Source organism: Xenopus laevis, chromosome 5S, assembly GCF_017654675.1.
Source record: "Xenopus laevis strain J_2021 chromosome 5S, Xenopus_laevis_v10.1, whole genome shotgun sequence".
Classification (NCBI taxonomy): Eukaryota; Metazoa; Chordata; class Amphibia; order Anura; family Pipidae; genus Xenopus; species Xenopus laevis.
In genome coordinates, this window is record NC_054380.1 from 120,309,593 (window position 1) to 120,321,689 (window position 12,097).

Genomic DNA, 12,097 nt, shown 5'->3' on the forward strand with positions numbered 1-12,097 from the left:
TTTGTGGGAAATCAGCAAATTTTCCAGCAAAGCGAAACACCCCAAATTCGCCATTACTAGTAATTTTATACTTGGGGGTGCCAAAAGTTAGGCACCCTAAAGTGATTGTATATACTTACCTGACACTCTGGGCTGGTGCACCTATCAGCAGAAAACTGCACCGGCCTGGGGTTCCTCCAGTGAGTGATCCTCTTCCTGCTTCCTCGCTCCTCAAATTTCCCGGGGCAATCGCATGCGCAGTAGAACAAAATAACCTTCTTTTTCATTAAAGTTCGTCTTTCCGTTCTACTGCGCATGCACAGATGCAAGAAGACAGAACAAGCAGGAAGAGGAACGTACCGTGGTGCTCACTAGAGGATCCCCGGGCTGGTGCAGCTTTCTGATGATAGGAGCACTAGCCCAGAGTGTCAGGTAAGTAAAAACTATCACTTGGTGATGTCTAACTTTTGGCACCCCCAAGTATAAAATTACTTTTCTTCTCCTTTATTTTAATTGCATGGGTTAGGCAGTGTTTCTTTATTCAGTGTGTGCTGTGCAAGTACATGTAAGGAATTGGATTGGGGGGCAGATTTACAGAAGCCCTTCAAACTGTTTAGAAGATGTGGCCACCTGTTACTACAGTTATATTCTTTAAATGGTTAAGTGTAAATTGCTACTTCAGTTTGTGCTCCTAGCCCAGAGTTTCGATAGATTGAGATCAAAGTATGTGAACCTTAACTTTCCACTACAGAAAGTACTGTTTGTGGTTTGAGGTTTCCACTGCCTTATATGTAGCGGTCCACTAGTGAATTATAATATTCCTAAACCTCCCACTTTGTCCTTGAGGGGCTGCACAAAAGAGGAGGGTCTTTTCATACCTGCTATACACATGTCATTTTTTCCATCTTCCTCTTCTTAATTGTCAAAGAATATCACTCATACACAAACAGCATAAAATAAGTTGTCTACCGCAATCAGTCTTTTAGTCATCTCTCAGTCACACACAGACATGAAGCTCCTGCTTATGGCTCTTCTAATTGGCCTTGGAATGGTTTTACTGGCAACAACAAGTCAAGGTGAGTTACCGTGCCTGTAGGGCTACATCGATCTGGTCTTTACAGTGTACAACTAATATGCTAAAACTATATTGTTTATTAATTGTGTAATTGAAACTTATTGGTGATATTTCTGTCTAAGATATTTTCTTTTTAAATATAATAATATACACACGTGCAAGCACGCTTTAAAAACTGCTGTGGAAACTAACCAAATCCATTTGTCTTTCTGTGGTGTCAAATTTGCATAAATCTTATGATAGCTCATGTAACAGAAGCTGAATACTTACTAAAGGCACAAAAATGAGTTGTATATCCACTGCTGGTGTTTTAGATGAAGTAGGGCTATCGGACTCCATTATTTTTGTCCCTACGATGATATAGTTTCTATGATTTCTATTTAGGTATGCATATATATATATTCTAAGTTGATAAATGGGTTCTACAAACTTCATTTTGGCTATGCTGTACATGTTTTATAATGTGTTACACACCACAAATATGATTATAAATAACTTTGAAATCATTGAACATTTTTAATCACTGTATATTGGAAAGTTGCTAAGAGTAACATTTTCTTTCACTACAAAAAAATATTTCGGTGGGCATGCCCTTTAACAAATATAATACAACAAAAATTCTTCAAATCTTTAAGGTTTCTGTCTAGCCACAATTCATTTCAGAAATAGCGAACAGCCCAAAATGTGGTCTGAAGGGTTTCTAAGTTTGCATGTAAGGCAGACTTGCTTGCACATATAGGTGAAAGTGCTAAATGCTAAACCTAATGCAATCCTTTACTGTATGAAAACCCGTTACAAAATATGACGTACAAAGTCTAAGTGGAATTTTTTTTTTTTGTGGGCAAGTTTTGCATCTATACAGTATCTAAAGAAACGAGTAATTAACTACTGTATAAAGTATCTTGTAACTAAACTGTAAGCTCTACAAGACTTCAAAAGCCAAAGTACATGTTTTGGTGAAATCCATTATGCCAAATAAGACTAAGTATGAACTTTGGATGTTTCCTGGAAAATAAGGGAAAAGAATTTAAGACTAAAGAGCAGATTTGCCTTTGAACAATTTGGAATGATCCATCCATAATAAATTTGGATTGATTTTCCTTGAATACGGATATGATCAAGATCAAAATCTTATTGGTCAAAACCACTGGAAAAAAAAATAATATTTAATATTGCCCATAAGGATAAGGGATTGATGGCCATGATGGACAATTCTGATTGTACTGATGTTAAAATCCTATTGCTGCTTGTGCTAAGAAACAACAATTCTTATTTTCTGTTTTTACTTTGATATATTTGCAGGACAAGGAGGTGAATTAATTCATGGAAATGTATGCCTGGAAACCAAACTAAATAAAGCAATTAAATGTAATAAGCTTAAAAGCTACACAGAACAAACTACTCCAGTTGCAGCCATCATGTGAGTATGAGTGGGAACCATTCCTTGTATCAGTTATTTAGTTAATCCTGTAGTTACAAAAATGTTGGGCTTCCCCCCTGAGGGGGGCTTGGAGCAGTAGCAGGGGAGGTCTCAGCTCAAGGCCAGTTTTTGATGCTAATTGAAGAGAATGCCTCTTTACTTTCCTAGATACACCTGAAAACCCAGCCTGAAGGTCACTTAGGGCAAGGTTTGAGGTGTTGCTTAATAGTCTCCCTCCCCCAATATGGCCTAGCCTAAAAAATTTTTTGGGGTGAATTATTATTTGGTCTACTGGATAGAATGAGCTGATTAAATGTGACCTTAAAGTCCAGGAATCCAAAAACCTTAGATTTATTTTATCTAGATCTAAAGGTGGCCATACATGGGACTGCATAACCTCTAATGCTGATTGATCCATGAGCAAACAGACTAACAGTGTATTAGGGCCACCACAGCATGGCCTCCTTTCTCTTGTTCCAATTATTCGTGCAGAGTGCATGAAAGACAGGAACAGCAGGAAGTGAACAGGATCTCTGGTTCTTCACTTTCCATGATGGTATATTTACTAATACTTATCTATTTTCTTTAACAGGTTTACTACCAAAAAAAATATAACATTATGTGCCAATCCCGTACAGCCTTGGGTGAAACAGGCTGTACGGTGTTTGAAAACTAAAAAGCCAAAAGGAGCAAACCCAAAGAAAACAGACAACAGCAAAAAGAAGAATATAAAACCAAAGAAGAGCACTCCTTAAGAAAGACAATCCTTAAATTGTTTCAGAATTGTTTTACACCATCATTAAGCTGATAACTAATCTCTCTCTCTCTCTAATTAATTACTGTAAGTCCAGTATTACAATGAATATTATGTAGTATTGTGAATTCTGCATTCTGTTAAAAACACAGGACTGGATTGCTAAATTGTGAGAAAGACTCTCTAAGGCCTTTTCCAAATGATATCTGATTTGTGGCCAATGAGTCCCCTTTGTGCAGATAATTGTTTCTGTTAAAACAGTTCCAGCATCATATGACATAACACTTATGTATTTAATATAAAAGACATTATTACAGCGCTGTAAAACAATTACTCTTTTGATCTCATTTTGGGGGCCATTTGGTGGAATTGGTCTTTCAATATATTTTTGTAACTATAAATCTCTCTACGAATACCGTTAGGTATTGATTCATGTCATGTCAGTTAGGACATGTTTAGGACACATGTCAATAAACAGATCTGCTACGGAGCATGAAAAAAGGCCAAGAATGGGCATAGTGATGTTATGATGATTTATGCTATTTATATAGGACACTGGTATTCTTGTTATCCTACAAACAGTGCTCCAACAGATAGCTCTTCCTTTGCAAAAGATACTAGACTAGAGTCTATTTAGAAATATGAAAGGTGTGCAGAAAATGAAGCAATGCTTTTGTTTGGTTGACTAAAAAGCAAAATACAACCACAATAACATACATAGTTAACTGCCTTTTCATTTGAAGACATGTAACCTTAACAGATAAATATACAGTATGTACACTCTGGAATTTCCTTACGTAAGCAGTAATGGCTTATGGCGACCAAGTTAAAAATGAAATACCTTGTATAGACTGTTATAAATGTATTATTATTTTAATATAAGGTCAAGAAAAACTTTTATAATAAATCATTAGTATCAAGGGTGCCTGAAGTGTTCATCTTAATGCAGAGGATTTCCATGTGCTTTTATTTATGTGATCTCTGTAGAAATAAGTCAAATCAACTGGACTTGCTGTGTTTTTCTTGGAGTGTCTTCGGAATTGAGAAAGCCAGTTGGATGACTGGTGAAACGTCTTCAAGAAAACCACAGCAAGTCCAATTGATTTGACTAATTTCTACAGATATACCATGACCTGGATGAATCTTTACAAACGTATTTATGTGATACTCATAAAACGTCAGTGTCTATACTACAATATACTGTACATTCCTTCTCCCATCTTAATTGTGCCCCAGACATTGTCTGCTCTATTGTCATATCTGCTTTTCTGTCTCCTTATACTGAATATCCCCTGCTCATTTTTCTTCTGGTGTTTTCACTATCCCTCTGGGATTTCAGTCCAGTATTTTACCCAGCCATTACTCGAGAGATTTGTATTTGCACCATTCTGCCTTTGGGATGAAGAATTGAATCAGGCTGATGATGACTAATTTGTGACACCTGTTGTTCACCATAGGCAAAGTTTGGCTGTTGCAATACCATGTGTTTAGGGTACTTCACAGTGCTGTTTGTTATGCACATATAGGATCTAAGTATCATTACCCAAAAACACTCAGAATTACAACAATGCCATGGTTGATTTGCTTTTGCTCTGTAATAATAAAACGTTACGTAACTTTGTACTTGGTGGTAACTTATCTGGAATACATGAAAGACCTCATGCACACAAACACACGTAGGGTATTGATGAACTACTATGATCTTGAAGTACAAAATAAATGGGCACCAGTGGTTCTTAACAATAGAACTGATTTATTAAACAAAGTCCATATCTTAATAATCTAATTATGTAAATAATGCAGGAACACATACCATTTATGGAAAGACATATACTCATAACCAATGGTCGGTATATATTCCCACAGGTTAAGCAAAGAAAACAAAATGTACAGGGGGCATTCTCAGCTTTCAGGTGTTATTCTAAGTGGAACCCAAAGGGCATCTCTCTAATCCCTATTTCTACACACTTATTAGTCCCTACATCTGGGTAATGACACATTTTGGAATTGAATCCCACTCATACTCTTTGGTGGAGCCTGAGCTGCTTGGCTAAATGTTCCCAATCTGTCTTTCACTCCTAGAGTGATCTTTTAAAGTGCGTAGCCTTCCACTCTCTAGACTTGACCTGTCTAGGCTCCACACTTGACTCCCTTCACCTGGGGAAGTTCTTGGCAAAAGGCCCTTAGTACCCCATGGCTTCCTTGTGGCTATTCAAGGTTTCATGAAATAATAATAAATGAATAAATTTGCATACCACGTCTACAGTTTTCTACATGGTCTGTGCAATCTCTGTCATAGAATTATGTTTAGAGCCAGTGCTCGGAATCAGTCCTGTGCCAGCAAACAATCTTTCTATGATCAGGATCTCGAGCTCTCTTGTTTAACAATTGCGGAGGGACTTCAGACAAATAAATGGACTCCTCGCTCTTGTCCAACGCATTTCACAGACATCGATCTGCTTTCTTAAGAACTGCATGTCTTCTACATCACTTCCTTCCCCCTTATACTGGTCCTCATTAACCCTTACCATTGTTAACCCTTCCCTAAAATATTTTTATACATTTTATTAAATATCATAACCCCATCATAAATTAATTTAAAACCGGTTCGTTTTTAAATTCATTTATGATGGGGTTATGATATTTAATAAAATTATTGTATTGTTGAATTTTGAATTCGAATTTTTTTGAATTTGAAATTTGACCCTTAAGAAATATGCACCCAAGTGTTAGTCAAAATCATGCAAAATAGGTCAGGACACTTTGCCTGATCTGGTCAGTAAGTCACAAGACATGTAATTTGCAATATGAAAGACAGTACCATTCTGACTTACTCTTCCTGTAGGCCTTTAGTGTTGAGCAAACTCAAGTGAAAATCTTCAGGAAGATCGGAGAAGATCGTCAGGCATCACCATTCCACTGCTTTGTACCACACAATCACTAAACAAAACTTGGTGGGGCACATATTTAAAAAAAATGCTGAAAAGATGAAAAAGATCCCAAAACTGGTTCACAAGACTCACCAGGTATTCCAGCTAGGGGAGTGGATCCAACCGAATTGATGTTGAGCAGGCACTCAAAAAGCAGTATCCCAAACAGTATTGATGAGGGAATTTTTTTGCCGAATTTCGCAGCAACTCTATTGGGTGGAAAAAAATTGTTGAGCATCAAAAATTTGTCACGCAATTTGTCAAAAATAATTTTGTTGCCCATAGACTTCAATGTTTTGCGAAATGGCATAAATTAAACTATCACTACCAAACAGGCGTGCAAAAACCAATACAGGTATGGGACCTGTTATCCAGAATGCTTGGGGTTTTCCGGATAATGGATCTTTCCCTAATTTGGATTTTCATACCTTAAGTCTCCTAGAAATAGGCTGGTTTTGCTTCCAGTAAAGATTAATTATATCTTAATTTGGATCAAGTACAAGCTACTGTTTTATTATTACAGTGGAAAAAGGGAATCTTTTTTTAAAATGTGAATTATTTGATTACAATGGAGTCTATGAGAGATGGCCTTTCTGTTATTTGGAGCTTTCTGGATAACAGGTTTCCGGACAACAGATCCTGTACTTGTAGTAGTTTATTTAGATACTCATAAATGTAGCTGAACGTGTTTTTTGCGATCAATACTTAATCTTATGCTCTATGAAACGCGTTCAGCTACATTTATGAGTACCTACATAAACTACTATTGGCTTTTACACACCTGTTTGGGATACTGCTTTTTGAGCGTCTGCTCTACATAAATACGGATTTAAAAAAAAAAGTCAAAAACAAAAAAAAAACCCATAACAAACAACATTGGGTATGAAAAAATAAAGAGTTATTTAAGAATGAAGCTGCAAGTGCAGTTGTGAACAGATACAGCAGTCTTGCCCAAAAAATGTGTACACTAATGTTGTTTTAACACAGTTTACTGGATTGACACATCCCCATTCTAAAAATCTTAACTGCAGCTAGCAATCTTACATCAAAAGGTTGGCTGTAATTACCATCAAATTCTGGCAAAAATTCTGCATTGTGGATAAAAAAAAACATGGCAAATTCTAGTTTGAGATCAGACCTAAAATAATTGGCAACTTCAGCAGCCTGCATGCTTATTATAAAACATGTACCCAGCATAGTAATTTACTTGTATCGAGGATATTTTAGAGCCTCATCCATGACAGATTTTGGGGCAAATTTACCTAGGGTCGAATATCGAGGGTTAATTAACCCTCGAAATTCGACTGCCGAATTGAAATCCTTCGACTTCGAATATCGAAGTCAAGGATTTAGCGCTATTCCTATGATTGAAAGATCAAAGGAATAATCGTTCGATCGAACAATTAAATCCTTAGAATCGAACGATTCGAAGGATTTTAATCCATCGATCGAAGGATTATCCTACGATCAGAAAATTGTTAAGAAGGCTATGGGGTCTTTCCCCATAGGCTAACATTGGCCTCGGTAGGTTTTAGGTGGCGAACTAGGGGGTTGAAGTATTTTTTAAAGAGACAGTACTTCGACTATCGAATGGTCGAATAGTCGAACGATTTTTAGTTTGAATAGTTCGAATCGAAGTCGAAGGTCAAAGTAGCCCATTCGATGGTCGAAGTAGCCAAAAAAAACATTCGAAATTCAAAGTTTTTTTCCTCTATTCCTTCACTCGAGCTAAGTAAATGGGCCCATTTGTGTTACAAAACCCCAGCTTTACTTTTCAAACATTCTGTTATACAAAGCTGTGATTTTAGTATTTATAAAATGTTGATTTCGTATTGTGTATTCAGACAATGTCGGTGGTACCACATAAAAATGCACCGTGCTTGTGTATAGGTCATATAATATTCCTATAGAATATGGAGAAGCCGCACACCACACACTCCCAAAGGTTCTTATCCTGGTGCCCAGTGATAGAGGAATCGGCAGCCTCACAACAAGGGTAAGAAGAATTTCACCGGCACACAGGAATTGTAGTAGCAGGGCAAGCCCTTGCAATTTTATTATGCAGTAGTGCAACGTTTCGGGGTCACGCCCCTTTGTCAAGCATAGTGTGGACAAGTGCAGACATGATTTAAAGGGTGTGCAATTAACAAATTAGCATATTTAACAAGCATTGCTGTGAAAAAAGTACTTTGCATTGAAAAAGATTTTTACATATCAAGATGCCATTTAAAATGCAATGTTAAAGTGAAAAAATATGCATCCAGGTGCCAATTAACAATACACTGATATAAAATTTCATAGTGGAAAATGCAGTTAAAAAGGACAATGTTAAAAGATATTGCAGTAAAAACCTGTTTAGTAGAAAAATTTAGTGAAAATATTTTTATCAAAAATGCCCATCAAAAAGAACATAATAAAAGATCAGTTAAAGTCCATAAGTGGTAGTCCTTTATTTTGACTTCACGTAGTGCTGGAAGTGATGAAATATAAAGGTGAATATCTAAGAGAAAATTTTTAAAAAAACAATATGGCAACACAAAGGCCATGAAAAAAAAGTTAAAATTGTGACAGCTAGACAGATTCGATTAAAAGAGTAACAAATACTTTTAATCGAATCTGTCTAGCTGTCACAATTTTAACTTTTTTTTCATGGCCTTTGTGTTGCCATATTGTTTTTTTAAAAATTTTCTCTTAGATATTCACCTTTATATTTCATCACTTCCAGCACTACGTGAAGTCAAAATAAAGGACTACCACTTATGGACTTTAACTGATCTTTTATTATGTTCTTTTTGATGGGCATTTTTGATAAAAATATTTTCACTAAATTTTTCTACTAAACAGGTTTTTACTGCAATATCTTTTAACATTGTCCTTTTTAACTGCATTTTCCACTATGAAATTTTATATCAGTGTATTGTTAATTGGCACCTGGATGCATATTTTTTCACTTTAACATTGCATTTTAAATGGCATCTTGATATGTAAAAATCTTTTTCAATGCAAAGTACTTTTTTCACAGCAATGCTTGTTAAATATGCTAATTTGTTAATTGCACACCCTTTAAATCATGTCTGCACTTGTCCACACTATGCTTGACAAAGGGGCGTGACCCCGAAACGTTGCACTACTGCATAATAAAATTGCAAGGGCTTGCCCTGCTACTACAATTCCTGTGTGCCGGTGAAATTCTTCTTACATATAATATTCCTGCCATAATATTGTAAATATATTTGCTAAAAAAATAAGATAAAAATATAGGGGCTGGTTTAATTAATATATGTGAAAACCTAATATCATTTTTCTGTGCCAGTAAGTGATTTCCACAAACCAATAAATGAATATGAGATGAGTATGCGCATCATGGAAACATCAGTGTGACCAACAGTGAAAGAGGCAATAGGCTCACTAGTGAGGTGAGAAAATATTTTCAACTGTGTTGGATAAAATTCACTCTGTACAGTCCCTTACAGGTCAGTGTTATCACCAGTAGCCAGATTGTCATTTCATTATGGAATCTTTTTTTTTAAAAAATACATCATCTCCTCCTACTCACTACCGTTTTCTCTGCATTAAAACTTCACACACCCCCAGCCAATAATTTTCCTGTTGTGGTAATGATACTAAGAAAATCATTCTTCTCAATTGTTACTTGAAATTGCTAAATCTGACTGTCCCTTCTCAACAATCAGTTAGAGACGGATTACTGCTGCACAAATATGGCACCTTCTTCATAGAGGTACATGGGGATCAGATGGGTAATGTAAATGCATTGGGCAAAAACTTTCATGGCAAAATGATAAATATCGCAGACAATGTGATGATAGATTTAAAAAGCTTTCATTTCTGCTGTGAAAATACTGTATCTTTTATGTTCCTTAATTCATGTATCCCTCAATATCTGTCCTGCTTATTGATTTGCACTTGATCATACCCATCCCAGATCATAAACTATTTATTACTCTAAACGTCCTATCCATCTCACACCCCTTCCCTTCATTTTTCAAACTGTTATCTTTAAAGGGGAACAATCGCAAAAATGAAAATTTAATATAAGCTTCATCATACTGAAATAAGAAACTTTGTAAATAAAATAAATTAAATATTCTGCTTAGTTTCTGAAATAATCAAGTTTATGTTCACTATCCCTCTCTCAGCATCTGTTTCTTTTCTTTCTCTCTTCATGCAGCAGTTGGGTGTCAGATATTCATTGACAGTTAGATCCAATATATCTTATAGGGGGCTCCTTTCCTAGCAGATAAATTAGAACTCACTCAAATAACTGATTCCAGTACAAACAAAATGTAACAAAATAACTGCCTTTTGCAAAAAATCTGCATGTAGAGAGACAGGATATCTGGTGATTTTAATAGTGTGAGCTCTAATACATCTTCTAGACAAAATGACAAAAATATATTGGATATATCTGTCAATGATCATCTGACACCCAACTGCTGCATGAAGAGAGAATGAAGAGAAACAGATGCTGAGAGAGGAATAGTGAACATAAACTTGATTATTTCAGAAACGCTGAATTTAAAAAGTTTCTTATTTCAGTACCGTATATACTCAAGTATAAGCCAACCCGAGTATAAGCCGAGGTATGTAATTTTACCTACAAAAACTTGTAAAACATATTGACTCGAGTATAAGCCTAGGGGTGGGAAATGCATTTTAGGACATCTTCAGCAGAAGACACGCTCCTACGTGCACTCTGCTAGGGAAGAACTCGCCTCTTACTTACTGATCCAAAGAGGCTGCAGTCACAGCTCTGTGCTGCCCACACTTGCTGTTGAAAGGGTATACATACATTACATACATATATACATAAATACATTACATTAACATACATACACATATACTATATATATACATTACATACACATATATACATTACATACACATACATACATTACATACACATACATACAAACATACAGCAAGGGTCGGGCAAGTGCTGCACCATATGCAGCCAGGTAAGGCAATGAGACATTCACAAGCTCGCTCCCCCACAGGCTCAGCCCACTCCACACGTGAGCGGAGATATAAACCTGCCTCTGCGTTGGAGCATCTGTATCTTCAGAAGCCTGCCCCCTATCCCTGGCCCAGAGCACCAGCCACTTACTTGGCCACAGCTCGCCTCTAGCACGAGTCACTGCAGGACTGCAGAGGTGGGTAGTCTGCAGTAGGAACTATGCCCGTCGCCATGTTGCCCGCTGCCTCTGATGACATCACGTGATGAAGGCGTGAGTGAGCGGGAGGTGCCGGGGAGATGTGGGCCGGGTAGGAAGTGAATGGTGCGCACGCAGGAGCATGTGTTCTGCTGAAGTGCAGCTATTCGCGTCATTGACTCAAGTACAGTATAAGCCGAGGTTAACTTTTTCAGCACATTTTGGGTTCTGAAAAACTCGGCTTATACTCGAGTATATACGGTATGCTGAAGCTTATATTACGTTTTCATTTTGCGATAGTTCCCACTTTCATTTTTTTTCTCAGCATATTTCACATTTCCTCATTTTTAGCCCTTCTCTCCACACTTAATATTCCCTTTCTCTCTCTATTTATGCTATACAGTATGTCCCACCTATCCTTCATTCCATGTATCTTTTTAACCCAGCTCCTCAATTTAATTATTATCTTTTCACTTATCATTTATCTTTGTGCAGGCCTAAACATCACATTTGTCTATGTTGGTGTCTTCATTTTCTGAACCAACTATCCTCTTTTCCTAATATCAGCATAAATTCACCAGGTGCAAATTCGTGGTGAATTTCTGCATTTTGCAGCCAGCAAATTGATGCGGGCGTCAAATTTCACGTTTCACAATTTTTTCACTGTTTTGCAAATTTCGCAAATTCTTTGGTTAACCAAAATGGGACATATTCGTCCATCACTAGCTACAGCATGTGTGTTATTATGGTCTGGCCATCACAGTGTCT

At 36.7% G+C, this 12,097-nt stretch overlaps 1 protein-coding gene across 1 annotated transcript; it reads left to right on the forward strand.

Moving 5' to 3' along the window:
- The first annotated feature begins 500 nt into the window (after window positions 1–500).
- On the forward strand, window positions 501–4,275 carry LOC108717597 (cytokine SCM-1 beta). The gene is made up of 3 exons (XM_018264813.2): window positions 501–1,055; window positions 2,357–2,474; window positions 3,067–4,275. Exons 1-3 carry the CDS (start codon window positions 989–991, stop codon window positions 3,227–3,229), a joined length of 348 nt encoding a protein of 115 aa, XP_018120302.1. The 5' UTR covers window positions 501–988; the 3' UTR covers window positions 3,230–4,275.
- Window positions 4,276–12,097: the final 7,822 nt, after the last annotated feature.

Excerpts from the sequence above, each read along its gene's own strand:
- LOC108717597 (XM_018264813.2), top strand. The coding sequence starts at position 989 with ATGAAGCTCCTGCTTATGGCTCTTCTAATTGGCCTTGGAATGGTTTTA. Across the intron at positions 1,056-2,356 it reads ACTGGCAACAACAAGTCAAG|GACAAGGAGGTGAATTAATT; the intron begins GTGAGTTACCGT and ends ATATATTTGCAG. Across the intron at positions 2,475-3,066 it reads ACTCCAGTTGCAGCCATCAT|GTTTACTACCAAAAAAAATA; the intron begins GTGAGTATGAGT and ends TTTCTTTAACAG.